Source organism: Apis cerana, linkage group LG3 (assembly GCF_029169275.1).
Source record: "Apis cerana isolate GH-2021 linkage group LG3, AcerK_1.0, whole genome shotgun sequence".
Classification (NCBI taxonomy): Eukaryota; Metazoa; Arthropoda; class Insecta; order Hymenoptera; family Apidae; genus Apis; species Apis cerana.
This window is the reverse complement of record NC_083854.1, coordinates 8,121,905-8,149,316: the sequence shown is the minus strand read 5'-3', so window position 1 is coordinate 8,149,316 and position 27,412 is coordinate 8,121,905. Positions and strand designations below refer to the sequence as shown.

At 40.0% G+C, this 27,412-nt stretch overlaps 2 protein-coding genes across 6 annotated transcripts in view; one reads left to right on the top strand and one right to left on the bottom strand.

Moving 5' to 3' along the window:
- The window catches only part of LOC107998228 (cell adhesion molecule Dscam2), a 195,930-nt gene that overhangs the window by 75,376 nt on the left and 93,142 nt on the right, over positions 1 to 27,412 (bottom strand). For 4 of the 5 annotated variants that reach the window (XM_062072617.1, XM_062072619.1, XM_062072620.1 and 1 more), the window contains exons 1-2: positions 22,189 to 22,457; positions 15,208 to 15,291 (exon numbers count right to left, since the gene is read on the bottom strand). In XM_062072617.1, the coding sequence (XP_061928601.1) occupies positions 15,208 to 15,289 (82 nt within the window). In that variant the 5' untranslated portion in view covers positions 15,290 to 15,291; positions 22,189 to 22,457. Of the gene's footprint in view, positions 1 to 15,207; positions 15,292 to 22,188; positions 22,458 to 27,412 lie in introns of those variants that run through there. The other variant, XM_062072618.1, reaches the window with a different exon arrangement.
- The window catches only part of LOC107998080 (peflin), a 113,831-nt gene continuing 109,026 nt past the window's right edge, over positions 22,608 to 27,412 (top strand). Inside the window, exon 1 of the mRNA XM_062072636.1 lies at positions 22,608 to 22,777. The gene's annotated coding sequence lies outside the window, so the exon portion shown is untranslated. The remainder of the gene's footprint in view (positions 22,778 to 27,412) is intronic.

The window sequence follows — 27,412 nt, the reverse complement described above, 5'->3', positions numbered from 1 at the left end:
CCTCCATAAATTTCGGCCAAGATCTCGGTTGTTGGAGGTGATTTGCGAAACTGGAGGATGAGCGAAGGATAGGGATAGATAGGAAAAGATTACCTCGTGTTTTACCGTATTTTCTCTCTTTTTGTTCGAAATATTTGTTAGAAATTTTCCACCACTTTGATCAATATTTCTCTAGGTACATAAATATGAAGAAAGAAAAAAAAGAGAGAAAATCGATTTCAAAATCCATCAAACAATTCCAAATTAAAAAGATGAGCCAAAGGAGATACCATAAGATTGAAAAAAAAGAAAAAAAGAAAATCGATTTCAAAATCCAAACGATCGGAGAGGAACGATCGAATTCAATTATACGTACAAAAGTAAAATTCCAAATTAAAAGGATGAGCCAAAGAAGATACCATAAGATTGAAAAAAAAGAAAATCGATTTCAAAATCCAAACGATCGGAGAAGAACGAATTCAATGACACGCGCGCAAAAAGAATTGCAGAATCGTAATAAAACGTCAAATTCCAAATCAAAAAGGTGAGCCAAAGAAGGTGGGATAAGATCGAATTCGATCAAGAAAAAGAGAAAATCGATTTCAAAATCCTAGTATCGAAGGTAAAATCCAAAAGGAAAAGTGAGGTAAAGGGATCGGACGATCGAATTTAATCGTGGCTCAAGGGACGGGTCTCGGTTTATCCAGGGGTCTCCATTTCGCCCGGCTCGTCCCTCATATTTACACGTTAACGAAACGGACGCGAGGGAAGAAGAGGGCGAGAGAGAAAGAGGGAGAGAGAGAAGGTAGGGTTTTGACGGGGATGTTGCAAAAGGATGTTCGGAAAAGCGGAGAACACGCGGCAGCTTTGATATACGAGCACGGACCGGTCGCAATCTCGGCCTCTCCCCCGTCACCACCAATAATCGAACGTTATCGCGTTAACCGAGACCATTTCGTAGTCGTAACACGTGCACGTCGAAATGGAGAACCGGTTGTTGAACCGGTGGAAGGACGAAGAGAGAGAAACAGAGAGAGAGAGAAATATGACATCTCGCGTTAGGGAGATTTTAACGCATCGATTGTGGTTCTCGATCGGTTGGCGAGCTTGGCGACTGTTCGTGGTTGGATAAGGTGGATAATTGAAAATTGGAACGAAGAAAAAGAAGAAATTTCAGATTTGTTTTTATTAATCGCGTATATATGATGTAGTTAGATGATGGTTAAATTAGGTCAGCTCGTGGAACGAAGGAAAAGAAGAATTGTATAACCTATGACGTAGCTACGACGATGATTAAATTAGATCGACTCGATGATCGGAACTGGATTGGACAAAGAGGAGAAATTTTAGATTCATTTTGATTAACCGTGTTGTTACGTACCATGTATCTATGACGATAATTAGGATAATGGATTTTGTTTATAGGATCAATGGATAACGCGTGTTTGTTAATATAATGCAGATCAGATGTTCAGCCGTACGATACACGTCATGGATAGGTCGGAAGATTAATTCTCGAATTACGAATTGAACGTAATAATTTCGTTAGAGAGTCGTGTAAAATGTAGTCGGGTTTAGATTTATTATCGCGCGAGCGAAAATTAATTAAATCGCGTCTATTTAATATTTTTTCGATCGGACAACTTCTCAAATCTCTTCAAATTGAATGCAAACAAGAATTATTTCCATTTCGTATTGCGCTATTTACCTTGATATTTATATTTCACATGGCATCCTACCGGAAGATTTTCCAATAACGAAAATAAATTTCTCGCTGTTCTTTGTTTCGATGTAACGTATCGCTGCCTTTTTCAAACAGATATCTTGTTTGCAAAATGTGGTCCCGGGGGGTGTTTGTTGAATTTTTTTCAAAAATTTGTTTTTCATTTGTTTCGGTTTGATTGTGTACACCGCGGAAACACCCTCTACGTCACGACAACTCTCTATTCCCAGTTTGTTCCCAGATAAACAATTTATTTATTCGAACAGAGGCCTTCTACTTTCCTAGATATATATATAAGTTGTTGATAGAGGAGATTAGAGGGGGGCAGAAAGAAAAGAAAAAAATTTTTTTTAAAAAATGGCACAAGGATGGCAGAAACGATGCCAGAATGAATAAAATACTTGACGACCCGATTGCCCGATCCGTTTAACAAGTTCAAACTTAGAGTTCTCGCCCCATTTCTTAAATTAGATTATCGGCTTCCTCCTTATTTTTAACCGATTCTTACGTTTATCGCTATTCATTCCTATATCGTTCTATAGTTATTTATATATTTGACATAGTTTTCTTATTCGACCACTCTTACCGATTTTTAGTTAACGCGATATTTGGTTCATTTTAATTTTTAGATTGAAAAAAAATGAATTTGCTCGATCGTTCGTTAATATTTTCTTTTTTTTGTCAGGTTGCTTCTTGCTATCTTGAGAAGATTAATATATACCAACGTAAAATACCAACGCCCCTCGTGCATCGTTTCTTACAAGTTTAAAAAACGCCAGACTTTTTTTTCAAGACACTGCACCTATCTATCCTAACTTGCACGTATCGTATTTTCATAAACTTCACTCTACTTCCCTCCTTGCTCCTTCCTTCTTTTTCAATTTCCTCTACGCTTTGTTATGTCACGCGAATCCCCATACTCGTAATCTTTCGAGTTTATATCATCGCGGTATCGCGCGATTTACAAAAATTTTCTCGTCGATTATCTCATTCGTGGGCGAATATCGAAAGAAGGAAAAATTCTTTAAAAAATTTCTCGTACGCCGATAACAACGAGAAAATTTCTGGATAAAAAGAAAAGAGAACTCAATTCCCCATCCCAAGGGAGGTGTACAAAAATTCCACAACCGATTCTTCTTCTTCTTCTTCTTCCCTCGCCAAACTTCACGCTTCCTCTTCTATCCTTCGCGTTTCGAAATCGACAGAGTTAAAATGCAAAAAATAGAGAGAGAGAAAAAAGTAGAGAGTAGAAAAAGGGAGAGAAAGAAACGAAACGAGGATACAGAAAGAGTTGCGGTCCTCGTGCAGGAAATACGGTCGAGTGGCTCTCCAAATCTTCTTTTACTCTCTTTCTCTTCTTCGTTCTCTTTTCCTCTCTCTTTCTCTCTCTTTTTACATTCCTCTAGTCATGAACGTTAATAATGGCGGAACGTTATTGCATTATTCCGTCCAGCGGCGAGTGGGCCGCCGGCCGAACATAGGGGAAGATATTACCGTGTGCACACTTCGACGTTTGCAGTTCCATTATGCTACTGATTATCGTCGAGTATCGCGAGCGAAGGTCCGCCAAGCTTTTTAACGATCAGTCGAAAGCGGTGAAAAAATGAAAAACCGTGGAACCGTGTTCCACCACTCGACTCGATATCCTCGTCATCCCCTCCCTCTACTTCTCGATCGCACACAGGGACGATGCTCCTCCTCCTCCTCCTCCACCGGGAATCGCATTCTCGATGATGATTTAATGGGGCGCGGGGCGAAGGACGAGAGATTATCGCGATTACGCGACGTAACGATGCCGATTGTTACGGTGTACGTTTTTTCTCGAGTGCGGTTTGCAATTGGGATGGCTAATGGTCGCGAGTGGACGGATTTCTCTTTCTTTTTTTTGAAATTTTTCTCCAGCGTGGAATTTAGAATTTGTTAGATATCGCGATTAATAATAAATAGTTGGTTTAAAATGTGCAATTCGTTAATCGTCAACAGTTTCTGGTCTTTTGTTATTTCTTGGGTCATAGATTATTTATCAATTTAATTCTAAAATCGTTTCCAATTAATGTCCAATCATTATTAATCATCCCTCTTTCCCAGGTTAGTCCTGGATTAAATAATAATTTCTATAGAATAGTACAGAATATCCTCCTCGAAGATCCTCGTTCATTCGAATTTGGACAATTTATAAAATCCAATCTTAATTTTTAACCCTCCTAATACAATTGTCCTTACGAAACAAGGGACGCATCCCCCGTTGCATCGATCGGATCTCGAATCGATCGGTATATACATAGGCGGGGAGAATCGTGACAATGAGAGCAGTGCTCCGTCAGGTAGGCGCTCCAGATAGGAGCGGAATTAGCCCCCGAGTCCATCGAACTTCGGGGAGGGGAGGAAAGGAGTCAAGTGGGCCGCCGGTTCACCGACTAAGCGGCGAATTAAATATAGCCGCCATCGTGTAGCAGTCGAGTGGCTGTTCGACGAGTGGTCTAAAAAAGGGCGGCCTCGAACACCCCTCGTTCGCGCCTCCTCCTTTTCCTTTAACCATCACCCTCTTGCTCGATCGGAACGCATCCCCCTCGAATCGTCATACCGGATCGTTCTTCCTCTTTTATATTATTCGCTCCGTTTTTCCATAAACGCGTGTCTTTGGTTTGGCTTCAAAATGATTTTATCACGTGTGTATATATATAGCGATGTTTATTTCTTTGTTATTTATAATATTATGAATCGAAAGAAAGAAGAAACATCGAAATCTTCTTACCAAACTATATTTATAAATTTCCAAAAGTCAATACCAACACCACTAAATTTTAAATAATCGAAATAACCACCAAAAAATCAAAACCCTCCTTCCTAATAATAACTAATAAGAAAAATTGAAACTTATTCGAAATCTCCATCTCTCTCTTATCAATCAACGACCCTTTTAGAGTCATTAACAATCTCTCTCCACTCTTATTGGGGAACCGAGACGAGCCAATTCCAAGCTAATCGCATTAACAAAACTCGCAAACCCCGTCCAATCCCTTTTCATCGTCATCAACAACCACCACCAACACCTCTCTGCGCCTTCGTTTCAACTTCGGCGCAAGTTAATTCGGCGGCTTTCCAAGCGTCCCAAGCCGGACGACGATCCGATCGCGGAAAGTGATTCATCGAGATTAAGCCATATCCCTCTCCCTCCCCTCCCCAATCGCTTCGCCCAATCTTTTCGCCCGCCTTCCAAATCCTACACCCGTGTTCGCAGGAGGGACACGATCGCGATATACCCGCGGCCGACACCGATTTACCGATTTAATCGGATCCTCTCGGTTATTATGTAGATAACCTGGCAGGCGGGAATAATTGAATTTCGCGCGGCGATTGGACGCGTCACGGAGACGAGTGGGATCGGGAATCCCCTGGGCCGTGAAATAGGATTCTCTTTCCGCGCAAATTTTTCGGGATTTGTCATCAATTCCAACGATTCTTTCATGTATACGTATTTTTATGGAATTAGATGGAATTAGAATTCTTAGACGCGTTTGATTTCGAGTCGATTGGGACACGAGGAATGGAGAAATTGTTTTATTCATGCGCTCGAAATTTACGTTTTGCACAAATTTAATCCGGATCGAATATTAGATGTATACTCGTTATGAAACAGCCGCTATTTTCGTTCTAAATTTTCTAGTTTTATGAGATACTATATACGTATCTTTTCTAACTTAAATTTTCAATTCAATATATATATTCCATCAAAATTTCTAGCTAATATTACTTAATCCAAGCTCCTGAAATTTATTACGCAATTTCAATTTATATTTCCACTTACCCACGCGTATCTCGTGAAACGATATGCCATGTATTTTACCACCTCGCTTCTAACATCGAGCCAAAGCTTCCAAGCCTAAAAATTTATCACGGGCCCTATTACCTTACGAAACATTCACACCGTTCGAAATTTCGAACCCCTCGCGATTTTAATAAACATCTACAACGACACCAGAGCCCGCCAATTTCCCCCCTCCCTAATATCTCTCCGATTACAACGTTGCGTAGAGCGCAGAGGACGGGAAACCCGATTTGTTGTGTCAAGCCCCGACAGCCGAGACGAACTTTAACATGCAATAACGAGGATGCACGCGTCGACACGGCGTCGCGGTGCCTAACGCCCTGCCACACCCGGTGATGGATTAGACGCGTGGAACGACCGCGTCACGGATACACCGGATGAAAATCTGATTCGGTACGTGTACACACGATGGCGTTCCAACGAGTGATAGAGAGGGAGGGGAGTTTTAGGGTACACGAGTTGTAATATTTCAACGCGTGGATTACGCGAGATTTTTTCTTTTTTTTTTTTGGAAAAATTGGAGAAAGATAGGAAGGATATATGAGAGATCGTGTATTATATTTTAGTTCGATGATTCTCGACGATCTTTATTTTGATTTTGAAGGATTGAGCATCTTTCAAGCTCATTCGAAGGAAAGTTGAAGAAGTGGTTGAAGTTTGGAGGTTGTTTCGTATCTCTCTTTGTCGCATCTCTTACAATCTTTTAATAACTTTCTTCCTTTACAAGATATCGGATAAAGAACGCGCTTTGAATTTATTACGTATTCCTCGAAAAAGTATCTCGTAGTAGATACTAGTAGTAGCCATCTCCATTATAATCAAACTTTTTAACAATTTTGAGAATCGGAGAGAATAAAATTAATAATGAAATTAAATTTCGAGAATCGTACCTCGAAACGTTATATCCTCGATTTCGATACTTTCAGAGATCGATCGAAACGTGCACGATAAAAAAATAATCGAAATTTTATTATTCGAATTTTATTATTCGTTAAATCTCTCGGATTAATTAATACAACAAATATTTCGAGTTAATGAACGAACTCTCTCCCCTCTCTTCTTCCCCCTTCGTTCATCATCGATTTTCATATTTTTTAACATTCGATCGTTGCGGGGGGTATCGTGGAAACTAATTTCACGCGCCGCACGCCAATCCGATTTTCATCCCCGCGTTATTATGTGTTTTTCCTTCCTTTTTCCATCCTCTCGCCTCCACGGTCAACCCTCGTTTCAATCCCCTATTTTTCGGATTAAACCGTGTCCGCGTCGCTTCAAAACGGTGGAAAAACGGATCTCGTTCCACCACGAATTTTCACCCGGCTCGCATCGATGGCCTTAAATTTTCCCTGCCTCCTTTTCCTTCGAGTCGAATTGAAATTCGAAAAACTTTCAAACTCGAACGTAAGCGGTTGTTACATTTTACAATTAGAATCGATCAATTTGATTAAAATTACGAAATGATCCTTCGCCCTCCACAATTTCCACAATCCAAGCAGAATCCACAGGGAAACGTTCTCGCACCTCGTATCTACGAAACGAGTAAAGGAACGTGATCGAAAGGGGGCAACGATCGCGAAACTATCGACCTATTGCGTTTGATCGGCGATATCGTTAATAAAATTTGCGATGCGTCGGCAGCGCGTCCCGCTTTGTGGCGCGGGGTAAATATTAAGCGCGCGTTTTAACGCCTCTGGCAACGCGGCGTGCTCTGCGGTCGCAACGCAAACCCACCTCGAATCGTGGACGCGCACAAAATCGACCGATCGACGAAACCCAACCGATTTCCATTTATTTCGATTCTCCTCGGTTCGAGACGTGTCCAACCCTCGATATTCCCTTCATCGTCCTCTCGTTAACTAAAAGTTTTCTTAGCTTCAACCCGTTCCTATAGAGTTATGGAGTGTACGGCAATAAAAGTGATTTATGACCAAGTTCCATTCGAGTGGGAAAGCAAAGCCATATTCTGACGAAGGTTTATCAGTAAAGTTCCAGGTTCGGAAAGATTCTCGAAGGTTCTAAAAGTTGTCAAGTTCAAAAATTCTCCCAAAAACCCTCCAAAGTCTTCTTGAGAGGGTCTTCGATGTGTGCAGCAGCAATAACGCTGGACACAGCGATCTAGCAATACTAATTTAAGGAATCAATTCTTGGAACGAGAATGAGGAAACTGCGATCCATAAGTGTTTGTAATAATTCTTCTCAGAAGCAGGGAAAAGCTGATTTTCCTCCGAGAAAAATGTCGTCTCGGATCTCGATCTCCATTTCCGTTTCGATCTATTAACTGCAAATATTACATTGCGCAATAAATTGCATCCCGTTGTAAATCAAACAATTAACAAACGCATTGCGGTATATTACAGATTATCTCGACGTCCCGTAGCATTCAATCCCTCGTCCGTGACGACATTTGCCACGATCGCACGAAGATCACGATCACTCGATCGTCGCTCTGACAATCGTCCATCACGGATAAACCGGCTCTGATCTCGACGACGAATCCTCGAGCGAAAACGATAATGGGATTACGCGTGATCTAAACCTCCTCCACCACCTCCTCCTCCTAGAATCCGGGAACACAGTCACGTAGAGATAGTTTCGGAACGAGTTATGGAGACGCGAGCATTGTCAGCTTGAACGAACTTACCCCGCGACGCAAGGGGTGATCTTTCAGCCACCCCTTTTCCCGGCACATCGAAAGAGAGGAGAGAAAGAGCGGCAGGAAATTGGCTGGCGGAGGAGTCGAGGGAGGAATTTCGCGCCCTATTGATGCTCGAATTCTCTCCGGTAATTATGCGATCTGACGCGTGCGCGGAGGTGAGAATATATGAAAATTAGTCGGGTTTGGTTTGAAGAATTGGAGAATTTTTCCAAGAAAGCTGAAATTTTATTAAGGTAATCGAAGGTATTTGTTGTACTTGTTGTTGTTTTATTTTGGGAATTTATTAAGAGACAACAAGAATTTTGTAATGGAATGGAATTATACGTACACGGAATTGGTCATTTTAATATTACCGGAAACAATTGTGCAATTGTCTCGATATATTATATTTTCAACGGTACGTATCGATTCTCACGTGGACGAATGGAAATTATTCGGTTTGTTATTTAGCAGCTAATTGCCTCTATAACGAACAATGTCGAATTACATTAAATGTGAATTCAATTTTGAGAAAGAGGAAGAGAGGGAGGAGAAAAGCTCTAATTTAATCGTTATATATTTAGTTCGATGATTAATTTCTCGTCGTAGAAACAATCGTTTCAAATTTTATCACTCGATCAACGCACAACGAAATTTTCTAGCGGAATCCTGGAATAGTATTAAAAATATTTATTATTATTATTATTCCGAACGTGCCTCATTAACATGGCTCAAAGAAACAAATTTTTGTTCAATCGAGTAGTATTCGACAATATCGATCGAAAAGCCTCTGGTCAAAGACTAGACACTGACCCAAATACCCCCTATATCCACTCGAAACTACTCCATTTTTCTCCTCTTTCGTTTTATTTATTTCTCTTTTTTTTTTTTTTCACCGAAATAGCGACGACGAATCGAAGATTTTCCAAGTGATTCGAATAAAACGCAATAATGAAACGGCGACTAAAAAGAGACGGTGAAAAAAGAGGAGGGAAAAATGAAAAAAAAAAAGGACGTCAGCCTCTCGTTGTCCGGCCATCGTGCCTCATTAAAAACGTATTCTATTCGCGAAACGTAAAACGGGAGGAAAAAGGGAAGAGTCAATGGAAAACAGGGATTTGTAACGCGACGTGAAAATGATCTGTATTTTTTTTCCTTCTTTTTTTTTTTTTTATCGTCATTTAAATCCACGCAGCGAGATATATTACACCGTAATTATTTCGTGCACGATTTCGATCGATAAATCGTCATTTAACTTAATTCCTATATGTTTCGATGAATATTGAGAATGCTCGAATTAGTTATCCTTTGAAAGATTACGAACAAATGCGATCCGATGTGTCGTATCGATTCGGCAATCTTTTAATCCTTGATGACGAAAGATCATTTTTCTCTTCGTAATTTATAAAAATAGTAACTGGATTCCCGATTAACCATATTATTTTCTTCGATACAAAAATCTCTCCCGTGCTCAGGAGGAACGATTTAATTTAATTCCCAATTTACAACAACAATTCATCATCGACAACGTACATTTCCTCGTATTTCTCAAACTTATTTCAAAAGAATTACACGTAAAGATCCAATTTTCGTTCACAACCCCTTCCATCCCCTCATAAATACAAATTTCCTAAAAACCATTCCAACGACTAATTACTAACAACTACTCATCGCGAGCAAGGTCAATATCCTCGCCGATTTTCAATATATCTCACGTCAAACGGGCGAAACGTTCGAAGAAATCCGAGAGAAATCCTCCCCCCTGTAACGAGACAATAACTTCGCCCCCTTCCATATATCAGCCAACCAACACCCTTTCAAAACTCCATCCACGCTCCAACACCCCTTCATCATCCCCCAACACTGACGTTCGCGCCAAAGACGCGAAGAGCTGTGGCGAAGTCGTCCATTTTCCAGCGGACACGTACCTCCGCTTAATGTCCGTTCGCGGTGATGCAGGGAGGACACGCGTGGAGGAAGGGGAGGGAAAGTCGAAGGGAAAAAGAAGTGGAGAGCGAGAGAAAGAGAGAGAGAGGAAGGGGAAGGGAGAAGAGGTTGGCGCAGGCAGAGTCGCACAAAGAATGGCGATCGTGGGTGGGTGGACCGAGGGGGTTGGTGGCGAAGGGTGGCGAGTATCGCGATACTCCATCGGCTAGAAATCGATACGGGGATGGCCAGGGGGATAGGGACCGGATAGAAACTACTACTCTTGCTGCTATTCTTTTTTTCTTTCTCTTTTTTTTCCTCCGAGACGATGAATTTTTAGAAGGTCAAAAAGGGATTGGTTTTGCAACGTTTCGATCGAAGGTGTTGCATCGGGAGAGGCGGTGTGGAAACGAGAGATTTCGAAAAAGTTTATGATGGTATTTTTGCCTCGCGTCGCGGATATTTAAACGTGTAAAAATGTGTAAAATATTCGAAACGAATCTCCGTTTAGCCGCGTTCGTAAAAAATACGAATTTGTTGTCATCGTGCAACACGGCCCATCGTGAAAATCCGGATGTTTCGGTAGAATTGCGGCAATGGCACGTGAATTTTGATAAAATGTACGAATTAAAACTCGGAAATAACGTGTTCCTGTCAGTTTAGAGCAATCCTCTTCGCGTAACATATATAGCGCAGTGTTGGAAACGAGTCGAATAAAAGTAAACGAATAGGTTTTCGAATAGTTTGCGATCTTTCAAAATTATAAACGTTTTAATTTTACTGATAAATTAAGAAACAAAGCGTTATCAGTGGAATAGATCCTACAATTTTCTCCAAGCTGTTACTTGCATCCTTATAACTTTGTACATCCGTATAATATTAATCAACAATAATTACGGCTATACAAAGTTCAAATATTTATTTTATACATAAGAAAAATCGAATTTTTAATGTCTTTTCAATAGTTTCAAACAAGTAGTGTTAATTAAAAAAAAGGAAGGAAATATGAATTACACGATTGATCGAAGAGTTTTTTCTTTTTTTTTTAGTCGGTGCAATTATATCGGTACTTCGCGTCAATGCTGGTACTTGGGCTTAATTGTCCGTTAATTAACTGCGAGAAATTAATTAATACTTCATTCACCTCGTTACAAAGTTGTTAATGCGGACAAGTTATTCGGTATGCATTCCACTGAAACCGTATCCTATTCCCGCCACGTTAACACGAGCTTATCGAAATTCTAATTCTTCTTCCTATTATTATTACATACGTAATCGTATCAAAATTGAGAGATCTAACTTAAATATCCGCAATATTTATTATTTCGTTAACGAGACAACTTTGACTTTCTCCCCTTTAAATTCAATTTTCATTAGAAATTTTCAATTAGCTTCGGTCGATACGATATAAAAGTAGAAAAGTTGGAAGTCAGAGTCGAGTCATGACGATAGAACAAACAGAGGAGGGGGAGGAGGATCGTCTTCGGTGAGATACGTTTATCTTACGTTCCACGTTGATCTTTCGTTTAATTTTCCACGTTATGATTCTATCCTTTCGATCTATCTTCATCCACTCCCTTTAAATTCCCGATATATAATACCTTATAAATTAATTTTTCGCCATCGATCCAGAGAAAATCACACAATTAATCGAATTTCACGTTCGATCCAACTTCAATTTCAACGATTAATTCGATATAAATAAATTCTCCATTTCCGTTTCGAAATTCTTCTTTAATATTCAAAATGAAACGACGAAGGGACGATCGAAAGAAAAATTCGTAAGAAAAATTAGTTTTTTAGGGCTTTGACGTTCGTTCATTGGAAAAATTAACCGATAAGAGCGATTTCCTCTTTTCCTTCGATCTAAATAATTCGATCAACGCATCGAGCATGGCAAGGAACAGTCTCTCGTCGTTTACTACTCGTCGATACTCGAACGCGGCCTATCTCGACCGTCCCCTAATGGATAATTTCCATCCCACCCCCTCGAAACTTTGTACGAAAAAGGGCCGATACGCTCGTTGCCGTCCACGATTGCCTCGATCAGAAATCAATAGACGCGTCTAGAGCGTCTCTGCACGTGTCAATTGAGAATTTCATCCCCGGTTTTTCACGTTTTCACGTGTTGACGCGAAACCGGAGACGAGAGATTCACGATACAAGAAGATGAAATTTACTTCTAATTCTGACGACGACACCTGCGTTGAACGTAAACCTTTTTCCCAGAAATGGAGTTACATCTCGGGAAAAAATATAATTCCAACAAATTTCTCCCTGAACTCATCTTCTCGACAATCGGGCGGGAAAACGTCTGCAACGTCCTTTTCCTCCAACTAATTCCTCTTACCTCATCCCCGTACCTTTTCGTGTCGTTCGGAGGGGGAACGTGCAACGAGCATTCCAACGCGAATCCATGGTTTCCCATCGATAAAGCGCGAAATGAGAATCACTGAGGTGTTCGGGCCCGGAGAGTGTTGGCACAGTGCTCGTGATCGATTACTCGTCATCCGCGCGCGATGTCCCGAGTTCGACGCCCACTCCACCCTCTCCCTCTGCCAAACCAAACGTACTTCTTCCCCTTTTTTTTCCACCTCCCCCCCAACCCTCCCCTCCTACTCGTTGTCTCCTGCCTCCCTCTCCACTTCCCTGTTCCACTTCCACCACCACGATACGATCACGCTCCTCTCTCCTCGCTCATCACGTCCTCGCTGCATCCACACATCGAGCGTGGCCATCCTCCGCACAGCAACGAGACGTGGCACGCACACGTGGACGGACGTTTCGCGCACAGCCTTTTCTCTTCCTTTTCTCTTCCTTCGGTGGAGGGGTTGTTCTCGCCGGAGGGGAGGCGTAAAAAGAGTTGGGGAGGGGAGGGGAGGAGTCGATCTCTGCCAAATCAAACTTAAGCCTCCCTTATCTCCCCATCTTTCGCTCGATGCCGGACATTCGGAATATGGGTTCGCCCTCGGTATTCGAGGAGTATCGATCGTAGGTGACTGGTCGCCGACTACCACCTTCCCTCCATTTCCACACTTTTTCCCTCTCTATCTTCTTCTTTAACCAAAATTTCAAGCTTGGAAAATTATTCTCTCCCTTTGGATCGGATCGGATCCAAGAGGCGTATTCGAGATCGTGCGATTCAAACTGGTGTTTTTCGTTACGTGATATTTGAATTGTCGCGCGGAATAATTATTTACGACGAAACACGTGTGAATAGATTTGGATAAAGGCGAAGTGGCGGTGGAAAAATTTTGTATTCTTTATGTAAAGCTGCACCATCGTTTCATAATGCGTATATAATCAAAATGAAAGAGGATTGTACAAGTCAAAAGATGGATGGACGACGGCTAATGACGAGGAAATAATAATAAAGCAAGATAATGGGGAAATTATAATGGAATAATTATTGGGAAAATTTGTGATGCCATTTCAATTGAATGGGAATACAAAGGGAGGAAACAAATACGTTTCTCCTTTAATACGATCAATTTTCAATGGATATATAATCGATATTAAGCCGATCACGCGTGTTGCTTTTTTTTCTGTTCCAGATTAAAATATAGAGGAATTAAAAACGAGTGAATACGCTCGGAAAAAAGGGAGAGAGAAAGGATATTAAAAGTTTTATCGAAAACTTTCATATTATATATATATCTTTACCTTAATTAAAACGTAGGATAATAAACAAAATGTCGAGCAAATAAAACTGAATATGTCAATTAAAACCATGCAAATGATGATCCAACGTGCGTTCTTAATATTACATCCGCGGTTTTCGAAATTCGAATTTCGAAAAATATTGTTCAACTTTACCCCACGTTCTCAAAGAAGGATTATTAATGTTCAAACGATCATCCTTCTTTTACAAAATTTATTATCACGAAATATCGTTATATACTCCATCCCTTTAATCCATCATCATCATTTCGGCGAAACCTTTTTCAAACAAACGACAAGAAATATAGTTTAAATCAATTTCACGCGATCTCGCATTTGAAGCTACCAATCATGTTAATGCACGCGAATCGAGCACGACTGCACCGAAGATCAATTTAATCATTTCAATCGTACCAACTTGATTGACGTAATAATATGTAATAACGTAATAGCGTAATAAATTATATTAATTGAAATTAAATAACGAAAATTACCACCGATCTTAATTGAAATTTATCTCCGACGCGAAAAGAAAAAAATACACGAAACGACACGTCAGAAAAATTCATTACTTTACTAACCCTCTCGATCGAGCGGTTGCTTCGTCAAGTTTTAAACGACTTTATCTGGTGAGGAGGGTGATTCAAATTACAATTACAGTTTTCGAAAAAAAGACGGCAGATATCCTCATTGTCTTAGCCCGGCTCCCGTATAATAAGCCCGCCTATCTGTCCATTAATCTAGACACGGTTCGGGCACAATACACGTCCCCCAGGATACACAATCCCCCTTTCTTTCCCCCGCCTGGCTATTATCGAGGCGAAAGAGAAGGGGGAATAAGCCTAGCCAAACCGTTGCCAATTCTCCATTGTCCTTGGCGATCGGCCATTCTACCCTTTCACCTCGCACATCTTATTTTCTTCTTCTTCTTCCTCCTTTTTTATCCAGACTTATCGAGGAACCCGAGATTTACCCGAAACGAAACGATGACACGACGAGGGAATAGAACGATTTCAATCGTGATTTTTGGGGGAAATTTTTCTAATGAACTCGCGTCGCACATCTTATTTTCTTCTTCTTCTTCCTTTTTTATCCAGACTTATCGAGGAACCCGAGATTTGCCCGAAACGAAACGATGACACGACGAGGGAATAGAACGATTTCAATCGTGATTTTTGGGGGAAATTTTTCTAATGGACTCGCGTCGAGATGAAATATTCGAAACGAATGGAAAAATATTGTCGTAATATCTTTCGAGGCTTTTTTCTCGAGCATACGTCCTTCCTGGATTTTATTATAGATCGTACGTTTCAATCAACTTGAAATTCACGCGCGACGTGTTAATCACGCATCTTTGTTACGCAATATGCAATATATTTTCATTCGTTTATTCGAGATAATTACACGGACCGCGAGTGAAAATGTGGAAATATAAATGTGAAAGAGACGACTCACCGATCGGGAGGAGCAATGACACGGTCGAGTCCATTCCCAAAACTCGTCGAAACGCGATCAATTCAACGCATTCTCGGAACATTCCTGTAACAAGAATTATGATTTTTTGGTTACGAGTGATTTGGACAGGTGTTTCTTGCCGCGTCGCAGATTGGATGGGAATGGGTTAGAGATCGAGGATTAGTGGTTGACGCATCGATGTTTGAAGGGTAAATGTAATATATATATGTGCATTACCTCGACGCATAAATTTATTCCTTTCAGAAGTTTCAAATATCTGGGACACTGATCAAACGAGGATCGTGTCCTGTAATTTTAATCGACTTTCGCGACAAATTTGACCAGAAGAATTCAAAATAACCGAATCGAGTATTTCGGAAACGTTTTTGAAATTTTTATTGCTATATAGCCGGGGATAATCATTACTTAATTTCGTTGCCGCAACTGCGCGGATGTTCTCGAAACCACAAAGGGAAGCATCATGCACGTGTACATAATTATCCCTAATATAAGCTCATTAACATGTACCAAAAGCAGGTGAATGGCAGGTTAATATCTCGCTCAAAATATGCCATGTAATCTGATGCGTGCACGCATACATTTCACACTTTTGCGTTCACAGATTCCTCGCAACGCCAATTTCCAAAATAATTAACGATTCCAAGCCCAGAGGGAGGCATCGATCGAGCATCGTTTTCTTCGATAATACATAATTTCCAATCTTCATCGCAAACAACCCCCGAGCAAATTTCCAGCAGAAACTTTCGTGGAAGGCAAACATGCTTCATCAGTTTGGAATAATAGTTTGTCCAAGGAGGAGGAAAAATATGTTTATCACGCCAACGATATATATATATATACATGCCTTAAAAATTATAATATTTAAATAATTTAACTTTCTCTCCATACAAATTATTCAATTACTCGATTCCATGAATATTAAATGCCTAAAATTTTGCAATCTTATCTTTACTTTACTTTAATATTTGAAGTATTTTCAAAAAAGAGGGAAAGCTTCGTCTTTAAACACCGTTCTGTGGCGTGCCACCATCCTCGTTTCGACGGGTTTTACGGAAGCGTTAACAGCCGGCCACGCTCGAGAATCAAGCCGAATTAGCACGCCGCCTACGCATCTGTTGACCATTAATCAATTAGCGCGATTCCACGTGCGTGATGTAACGATAGAGTGTATCCCTGATGGCGTAAAATTTCGGTTAAATGGCGCTTGTTCGCGTCTCGCGCGTGTTAAATGATCGCGTCGAAAACCGCGGCGAGAGTAAAGTTTAATAACGGCACGCTCGGCCATGGTGGCCACGCCAAATTATTCTCTTTATGGTGTGTCGCGTGTGTATCGCGGTCGACCATGGTAAAGGATAACGCACAATGTTTTCGGGAATTTTGGTTGGAATATTGCACGTGAAATGCCGGTTCGCCATTACGAAGTTTCGATGAAATATGTTCGTCGAAATTGAGAAGGAGATATCGTTTGAAAGGAAGAGGATCAGAGAATCGTTGGGATCATTCGTGATCGTCCAGTGTTTCGAAAAATTCTAACATCGGGAATCTAAGATTTAAAGTTATTGATTTGGGGATCTGGATTCTTAGAAGTGGGTCAAGATTCGAAGTTCGTGGGCTAGGATCAATAGAATTTAAAATTTAGATTAAAGGTCCAAGATTTGAAATCCATAATCTAGGAATTAGGATTCCAAGATTTCAAGGTCCAAGAATGTAGAATTTAGAATTCCAGATTTAAAATCCAGGATTTAAGATACGGAATTTGAAGTTCCATCGTTCAAACTTTTAACATAGAATCTATAGATTCGTTATTATTTATTCTTATTTATCCTTTGAAATCCACAGTTGTTCTTGGACACAATTCAAACATCTAAATTCGACGATTCGAAGTCGAGCTTTGAATTGAAAAAACCATAATGGAGTAATTTCCCGGTGGAAGAAAATGCCAGATGTATTTTCTCCATTCTCATATCCCGAGAAACGAGTGTTCATGAAGCCAGGTATAAAGTGGAGGGAAGGAAATTTCTATTCGAGGATCATTTTGATCCGACGTTTGGAATTGAAACGTATTAGACTGAACGTGGATACACGTATAAATCGGTCGATAAGCGATAAGATTGATGATAGTGCGGTTAAGATATTCATTTATTTCTGAAGAGTGACACGCTATTTTTCAGTACGCTCTTCGACGAGCGTGATACATTTATCTTAATATTTCATGCTGTCCGAAATAGCGAGAATAGCGTGTGGTGTTGTATCTCTACACGTGTGTATGTATAATGGGACGAATGTAACTGCTGGCAGTAATGTTGGCAATAAAAAGAATTATAGGACGTGTATATTTCTTTCTTCTTCTTTCATTCATCCTACTCGTGGATGAATCCAGCAGATATCTAGTCGTATAATTGTAACTGTAATGCATCGATCACGTGCGATATTTTTAAAACTTTTCTTTCTTATTTAATCAAAATGGAATATTCAACACGCGTTCCTTGACAATTGCATTTTAAATTTCGTTATTAAATTTGAAAATCAAAGTATTTAAATATTCAGACGTCTGCTAACAAGGAGTGCAAGGAGATCAAGATAAATATACTTGGACCCTTTCATTGTTTCTCATTGAAGGAAGTGGAAATAAATACTCTTAGGTATATAATCAGAGAAACAAATCTGCAAATGGTCAGAAGCAATTATCAAAGTTTACGAAATACTCTCGTTCTTCGCTTTTTTTTTTTTACATCAAAGGAAATTAAAGGCAAACATTGGGGAAACATGGAGTTATAAATATTAATTTTTCATTAAATGGAAGCCCAACGAGAGCCCTTCAACGTAACAACACTTTAATAAAATTTCACAGTCAAAAATATTACCTACTTCCTATCTCTCATTCGTCTCCTATAACATCAAACAAACGAGTAGGATAAAAATAACTTTAAACGAAACTTAAAATTAATTTTTCCTTTATCAAACTTTTTTTCAAGACACACTACTATGCCCCATCGTTCTCCAAGTATCAAATAATGAAGATGAAATAAAAATAATCATCGCTTGAAATCACAAACTTCCACTTTAACAAACCTCAAAATCATCCCCTATGACGAATAAAAATAATTCATAACGATTATCTATTAAATCGAATACACTATCTTTCTCTTCTAATTTAAATCACAAATTTTAATTCTACTTTATCAAAATCCTTCCGAAAAAAAATATCCGACCAATCATTGAAAAACTACTTTCTCAATTTCTTTTTTTTTTTCTTCCAAAGAAGACGAAATTCGGCAAAACTCCAAGCATCTTGAATCTCGTCCGCGATACAAACTTTTCTGAAAAGTGCACGCACAGTGGTGTGTCGAATCATTTCAACGACGAGAACTGTGTCTCGTGTTTCACAGGGGTTGGAAAAGGGACAAGAATGACCGACTTGGAGCGTATATTTCGTGATGAACCGGGCAGAAAAGCAAGGGGATAGTTCGGTAGGGATGCTGGATACCATTGGAGAACCGGAACCGCGGTCATTTTTCACCGCGCGGACGTCCGTTTCCGGTCCGGCGAAATACAAACAAAAATGGCGCAGGAAATACGTAGCGATTTCTTTTAAATTTTTCCCCTATTTTTTTCATTTTGCCGCCATAGATTTTTGTGAATACGAAAACTATAAATTCCTTATATTATTCTCTGTACTAGAAGGATGTACAATTTAGAAAATTTCTATTTCGATATTTAAACGAATATATTTGATAGATTCGTTTGTTTCGGAATTGAAATTATCTCGAATATTTTGAGAGGGGGGGAGATGAGAATTATAATAAAACTTTCCTTATTGTGCAACGTGAAACGCATAGTTGCAACTTTTTTTGAAATTTAAACGCAATAACAACGATACGGCCTGCCAATAACCGTTCCCCATTCCCTGACATTTTCATCAGGAGCGAGTTCTCGTTACGTACTACTCGATACTCGAGCAGAGTATCCGTGTTTCCTGCTGGCTTTGCAATTTACGTTTCAACGTAGCCGTGAATACAAATTGGTTTGATCGATACACGGATAGCTAGCCGGTGGATCACTGTCGAGTTTAAGGATAGAGATCATTGTTTCTTTCTCGCAAAGCTTTCTCATCAAAGAAAATAAAATGATTGAAAAATGTATACAAAAAAATTATACGATTGTCTCTTCCTTTCTTTCCATCTTCCATCGAATATAAAGATTACTAATCACAATTAATAAAAATTTCCTCCCCTCGAAAATCAAACACGTTCCAAACAACCTCTCCCCCCCCCCTTTAAATCGCGCCAAGTCCCATCCAATCCACCGATTCAACTTCCCCCCTCCCCTACAAACTCTCCATAACCATTAAACCACACTCTCCCCCTCGTGGAAACAGAGACGCGTCTCAAAACAAACTTGGGCGAGAAAAAAAAAAAAAAAAAAGAAAGGAAAGAGAAAAATTCTACGCGGGACAGGAAACGAAAGCAGTTACGAAAACCCAGCAGAGAGAAAAAACACGGGAGGAAGATGGACGGGGGCGAAAGAATACAGAAGGGAGGGGCGAAAAAAAAGGGAAAAATTATTAAAGGTCCCGATGATGACACGGCGCACGTGGAGGAGGGTGTACGTACGCGCATCACAGGCTCGGGATCAACCGTTTTCAGCATCGCATGAATGCATTATTATGCCTGAAACCCGAGCCCAACCATCGCGGTGAGTAACCATAGACACGCGTGAACGGATTTGCGTTCGATCATCGTGGCCAAGGAGGAGAAAGGTTTTTTTTCAAAAAACCACTCCCGCTACGTCTGTCACTTTGCGCCGACGTTTGATGCTTTTTACTCCCCGTATACTCCCCTCTTCTTGTGCATAGATGCGTGTGTGTGTATCTTCTCCACCACCCTTCCCCGCAACGTTTCAAAGCTTTTTGCCCTGCGGTGAAAAGAAAGTCGGGGGAGGAAGGCCATCGCGTGGGGGTGGCAAAGAGGCAACTACTACTTGGACGGCTACGACGACGACGACGACGGCGGCGGGGAGAGAAATCGTGTCGTGGTGTCGTGTTTATGTTGGTCGTTTTTACAGGGAGAGAGTAACTCGTCTATACGAATGGCTGTATACGTTCGTTACAGCGTCGAGTAAGCACAGGGAGAAGGGGATATATTTTTTTTTTTTCGTTGATATTCGATTCGAAATGGAAAAGGGAGCCTTTCAGGGGCTGCTTCTTTTTTTCTTTTTTTTTTTTTTAAGAGAGAAGTTCGAGTCGAGCGGTTGAAAGGGGGAAGTTGGAAGAAGTTTCTCCCTAAGAATTTTTTGACGATGAGGATAATTCGAAGTTCTTCCCTTTCTTTTTTTTTTTTTGTTTTCCGTTTCGGTGTGGCACGATTGGGAAGGAAGGATTTGGTTTTTCTTCTCGATTCCATTTATTTTTCGAAGGAAAAGAGAAGAGTTCGATAACCTTAAACTTTAAATTTCTTTCTCGATTAAAACTTGGGGGAATCGAACAAGTTCGAAATCATTCTCATCGAGGAAGATAGAATCTTAATATCCCTCCACCATTACCTGTCATCCAACCGAAATACACCCTAATCCTTTCCTCTAATTAATATCGGCTCCTTGATTTCCAACATTCCCCTCCTCACCCCCGCCCGAAAGAATCCATCGCGTATCCTCGAAATTACACGTCTGGACGCGTTTTCGCCAGAGGATCCCCGCTTAAGGGATCCTCCTCCCCTCCCCTCCCACCCTTCTGATAATGGAAACCATTATTGCGGCGAATATCGAAAGGATTTGCGGGCGAGTCGGGGTCGGGTTTAATCGGTGGAAAATCTACTTTGGCAGAAAATTACGATATCGAATTGGTTGGCGCTTTAACAAGATCGTTGGAAATCGGGGCCCGCGTCGAAGAGATTCGCCCCCTTTTGTCCGCGAGTTTCTCTGAATCGGTTATATATATATATGTGTATATATATAACCTCGAAACCTCCTCTCACCTGTTGAGCATCACCGCCGAAAGAAAGTTGGCCGCGTCGATAACGGCGAGGAATAAGGAGAAAAGGAGGGTCTCGCGGCTGGTTGCGCGCGAATAATGGGTCAGACTCGCCTTTCTCTTTTCCTTTGTCTCTTCCTTTTTTCCAGGGATGCGTTTCGTCCCTCCTTCTAGAGGGGATGCACGAAGGATTGCTTTATTCCGAGTTTAAAAGTGGAAAGTTTAACATTTGGGAGGGGAGGGAGTTTGTAATTGCGGGATATCGCGGTGAATCCGGGGACGAGTTGTTTGCGAGGTTCGAAAGGAAGAGTTTCGAGTGGATGACCTTTATTTACCTCGTGTCTTGAGATATTATAACGCTTTGGGTGTTGAGTATAATTTGGTGTCGTTGTAAATAAAATTTTGAGGCGGCGTTAAATTAATCGTTGGGAAATATATAATTTTCATTGTTCAATTAATTGAACGCAAATTTTCACGATATGCAAATAATAAATAATCCGTATATTTTACACGAGCCAGATTTGAGGATAAACAACATTTAAAAAGATTGGGAAAATATTTGTAGTATTTTTCCACGCAGATCGATAACACACGCTGGTAAAAACAAACGAAACGTGAAAAATAAAATTATTAATACATTCGACGAATATAAATATAATCAAAATTCTTGCCGATATTTCTTTGATTCTTCGATAAAAAGATTGTAAAAATTTTTCTAAATATCTAATTACATGTTATATATTACAATAACAATGTGAATATATATCATATATAAAATTTTACTGTTCAAGTTCTCGTTTTCGAGAAGATCAAGTATAATTTTTAAACGAAATAAAATTAATTCAACACTTTTTATTTTCACGTTCAACGTTTTATCGATGATTCACTTGTAAATCTAACTTTTTACAAATTTGATCTTCTCAAAAACCAAGTCTTGCGTATGAAAAAAGTTCCTATACGCTATCTCTCTTTTTTCACAAAGAATAACTCACCAAATTTTGTCAACCTCCACTTCCATATTCTTAATCACCAACTTCACGCAAAATATTTTTAACACAGTGAATACGATAAACTTCCTTCGCCATCCGTCCATCCATCCGTCCATCCATCCACGAAAGATACGCGAAACGCGTGCGAAAAGTTCGCCTTTTTTAATTTTTTAACCCGTTAAAAAACACGCTTGCTCGTTTGTTCGAAGCGGCGTTAATAATCGAAAGTTTCCCGATACGAACGCCACGGTTGAACACGATCGACTGAAAAGAAACTGCGTAGAGGGCACGGTCGTGGAGCGAAACTTGTCTAAATGTAAACACAATAAGCCTCGGGTGGGGGACACGAGTCACGTAACGGCGATGTAAACAAACTGTAACGCCGGCAGCGACCCATTATGAAATCCAATAACGCGAGTTAAGACGTAGTTACGCGACGAACAACAAACGAAACGGTCGTCGTACCGTTTACGTGGATCCGGGTAATCGTGGATAAACTCGAAAGTCGATGGTCGAATCGACTCGACATTAATGGAGGAGGAGAGGGAGTGGAGATTACACGTTTAATCGCGAGGTGGAAAGGATTCTTAAGGTAGGAGTTCTTTTTTACGAAAATCTTGAAATTTTTTTGTAATTGGTTTTTAATTTTGGGAGAAAGAAGGGATATTCGAGCGCGAAGGTTGAAATTTTTATCGCGTAACGAAAACTTTTAAAATAGGAATTTTTCATGAGGAGAGAAATTTTAGATTTTGGACGTTGTGATTTTTTTAGCTGGAGGAGAAGGGATATTTGATCACGAAGAAGAGTAATTGAAATTTTGTAATAATGAAAACTTTTAAAAATAAGAATCTTTTTCGCGATGGAGAGAAATTTTGAATTTTTTGAACATCGTAATTTTTAATCGGGGAAAAAGAAATGTTTAATTGTGGAAATTTTATAATAATTTTTAAGAGAAATTTTAAATTTTTGTAATTAGTTCTTCTCTCGCAAAGGGGATATATAATTGTGTAGAAAGGATGGAAATTTTGTAATAATGAATTTTGTACGTTATAATTTTAAACTAATTTTTAAATTTGTTAAGAACACAAATTTTTTAACAATAAAAATATGATATGTAATATCCTTTCTGAGATGGAGAAAAATTTTACAACGTTTACATCGCAACTTTTTTGCAATTAATTCTTCAAAATCTCGTATGGGTTGGAAGAGTTAATAAAGAATTGCGTCTCATCACAATTCTTAAATCTCTTCTTTCCTTTTTTTCGTGCGCGAACCGATCCTTTAATCTTCAAATTCCACGCGCATCCAAGTCGAAAGTTTTCGAAGTTTACAACGTTTTCTCTTCTTTATCTAGTAGTAAAAAGCTTTCACAAAAAGAAAACTTTCACGACGAGACTGACAACTGTAATCGTTCCCGTTGATAAAACTGTTTGCGCAATTTAGATAAAATTTAACCACGAGTTTGTATCCCTTAACGTCTTGAACGTAACAGAAGTTGCATTCTGCAACTTTCGTTGCAGAATTCGATCGATCGCGATAAACGTCGAATATTTTCAAAGAAATTTTTTTTCAAACTATGCGTCTAAATAATAACAATTTCTTCATTATTCAAAAAGCAAAATCTTGAATTTTTCGAGATCAAAACATTCTAAAAGATATTCTAACATTCTCAACGATAGAAATAGAAAAGAAAAATTCATTACACATTCTCAGCAACGCAAGCTTAACGAGAATTAAACAACAGCGAAGCTGAAGAAGCTGGCTTCTCGCATTAACCACAGAATTCCAAATCGAAATTTCTAATGTTTATGACAGGACACGGAAACAGAAATCGAGTGAAACGGCTAGTTACAGGTCGAAACAGAGGAGACAAAAGGGTGAAGGGAGGAGGAAGGGGGATAGCTGGAAAAGAGGAAACTGGAGGAGCTCGTTAAAGTGGTCGTCGAAGCGACACCACCCGTTCCTCTCTTCACCGTTGTCGTCTGTCACGATGCACGGAGTCGATGGTCGGTAAATTGGAAAGAGGCGACGATGAAAAAGAGAGAGAAAAAAAAGGAAAAAAGAAGAAAGAAGAAAAAAGAATCTCGATCTGACGCACTCGTGGCATCTGATAAGGCAAGGCTATTCAATTAGTGTCTCGTGAACCGTGTCGATCGATGAACGCCGTTATAAATACTGTGTAGAACGATACAAAAGAGAAGGAGGAGGAGGGAAATGGAAAATGGTCAGAGATGTGTATCGAAGGGGTGAATGGCAAAAGAGAGAGAGAGAAAGAGAGATATTTTTGAGGAAACGCGATGATTGAAAAGAGGGATTTTGGAAAATGACTTTTCCACGCGCGCGTGGAGTGGATGAGGATCAACGTGGATTTCTCTCGCGAAGATGGAACAGGATGTTGATGCAAGAGATAAAAATATTTGCGTGTTATTCCGTGTATCGAGGAAAATTTCACTAGTTTGAAAATTTGATTTAATATTCGTTTTTCAATTCGAATTATTTTCAAAAAGTTTAATCGAAATGTTGTAAATATCGAAAATTCGACGCTTAAACTTTGCTTCAACAATTTGTAATTCGAAAAGTATCTGAAGAATTCTGCTCCAAGAAATGCAACCAGCCTTAAAAACAAACCATATCTCAACGATTAAACAAATAACTGATGAGATAATTTCTTACATTCTATCTTGAATTATTTACCAAAACTTCTCCAACGAAATTCTAAATATAAATGTTATCGAGATTATAGAAAATGGTAACATCTCGTGAAAACGTAATAAACGGCGGATATAAGACCGCGAACACCCGGCCAATCTCCGCTTCCTTCTCTCCATTTCCATCCCCTTCTAATGAATCCTTCTCCCCGTCTCTTCCCCACCCTCGCTTCCCGCAAAATGCAGAATTTATCTTCTTGGACGGTTCATCTTCGATTCCGTCATAGGATTGGACACTTGGAAGGGACTTGGAGAGCCTAACGAGTAGCCCAACCCTTCCAAATGTGCAAATGTTCCTCCCAGAGGTTGGGGCAACTTCCTGACCGCGGAAAAATCGCACCAACCAGAAGGGAGTTGGATCTTTGGAACCCATCGAAGGATCGTAGGATCTCTGTTCGAATGGTGGAGCCTCTCTGGTAAAAGGAATTAATCAAAGGGCAGAATGAAGAGGAGATGGGATTCCGTGGATTTCTGTTTTTTAATACCACTTTTAAATGGCATTTTAAAGAGGCGGTTAAACGGGTATTGATGACAATAGCGATGAAGAAGTGATGAGGTTATGAATGAACTTTGACGCCACGAATGCTAAATCGAGATCGTATCGAGGAATATTTTAGGGGTTGGATTCCGTGAATTTGTGTTTTTAATAGTACTTTTGAAGGGATTATATTTTAGGAAGTTATATTTTTTTAGGAATATTGCAGAATATTTTATTTAACGAATAATAATTAATGTCTGAGGAGATTTGATATTCGGTTTAAAATCAAAGAGGATCCGTTATTTCGATATTATTTTGATATTCGGGATAAGAAAATGGATGGTTTGAAATTGTTGATCCAAGTGTAATAAAGTGAGAAAGTTGTGTTACAAGTTGATGGAGGAAGGTACTATTACGGGGCGATAATGTAGAACTGAAATGCAAAATCCTTGCTCCTGCTTGTCCTGCCTCGATTCGACTATCCAACTTCAACGAAGTTTGCCTTGTCTGACTCGGGTGACTGGATTATTCCACTGAAAACCGGATTAATTCGTTTTCCTTGTAAGCGGCTGTCGCTTCGCTTTTATCAAAAATCTGTTATTAAAGGATTCCCGTGGGAAGGGAACCAGGTTTAAAACGATTCAAAATTTCTCCGTCGAACGATCGATTCTTAATCGCGGAGACATCAAGTGGAATAATTACAATTCGGACGAAAAAAAAAAAAGAAACATTCCAGAGAATTGGCGATTTAAAAAATTTAACAATGGAGAAAGGAGTTCGAAAAACTGAGAAAAAGAAAGAAAGAAGAACGAAATTTCCATGGAACAACGATTTGGACGTCGATCGATCCGGGACGAGTTCCGTTTCCTGGAGAAATCTCGGCTAGAGTATGGAGGAGGGTAAGTTGGGTGGAAGTTGAATGGCTGAGGGGTAAGACAAGGACGGGCAAGAGTTATGCATTATGATTCGCCGTTCACAGTCCCCTTCCACCCTCCACCGCCAACCTAATAACATCACTTGTTGCACGGGACCCCGTGACCCTCCCCCTCCCGTCCAAACCTCGAGTCGAGCGCAAAACTATCGCGCCCCTCTCGCCCAGACCAGGAATGTCCCGTCTGAAGGATGGAGCGGCCGGCCGCCCGTCTTATGAATTTCATTTATCTCGGATGAGCATCTTGCGCGACACAACGAGAACACCTTCTCGAGCAACGTTTTACGACAGCTCGTGCCGATGGATCCGACGATGACTTGTGCAAGGCTTGTTCGAGGCTTTGTTCCGTACAAATTGTGGTGATTTGTTCGATCGAAGGGGGAAGGGAGAGGATAGAGAAATTTGTATAAAGGGATTTTGGCGATGTTTGGTTTGCGACCTAAGATCTTAGGGATATAAGGATGTAAGTGAGTGTATAACAGTTTATGCTGGTATGGAGGATGAAAGAGGATGTTAATTGGACGTATAATTTGAGGTGTATAAGTTAACTCAGGCGAGAGGAGATGATTCGATATTAATTATTTTTAAGATATATTTTTGGAAGGTGTTGCAGCAGATTATATAGAAATGTTATTTTTTTTGATTTAGGAATATCTTTTTGGTAGATTGAACTGGATTGAGATGTACAAGTTAATTATTTTTAATGTATCCATTTCGATTTTTATCTATGAAACACCGATCCATAAAATTTGCAACTATCGAATCAATTTGCGCGATCAAATACTCGAAATCGTATCAATTTGCATGGTTAAAAATTCAAAATTCCTCCGTTCTTCCACTACCTCCACTCTGGAAACGATAAAAATCTGCTTTGCGATTCAAAATCGGCGACGCTTCGGGGGAGGGAGATCGTTAGATTTGTTGTTTCATCGCGTGATACGGTACTTTGGCGAGGGCCCTCCTCCGTTTGATTGCTTCTGCCCGTTGTAAATCTCATAAATCTTTCATCAAAGCGATCGAAACGACGCGTCTGAGAGCGCTTCTTCCGTTAACGACCGAGCGTGTCAGCTTGATATTTCGGCGAGCGGGACCCGGCTGGTGATATACGAG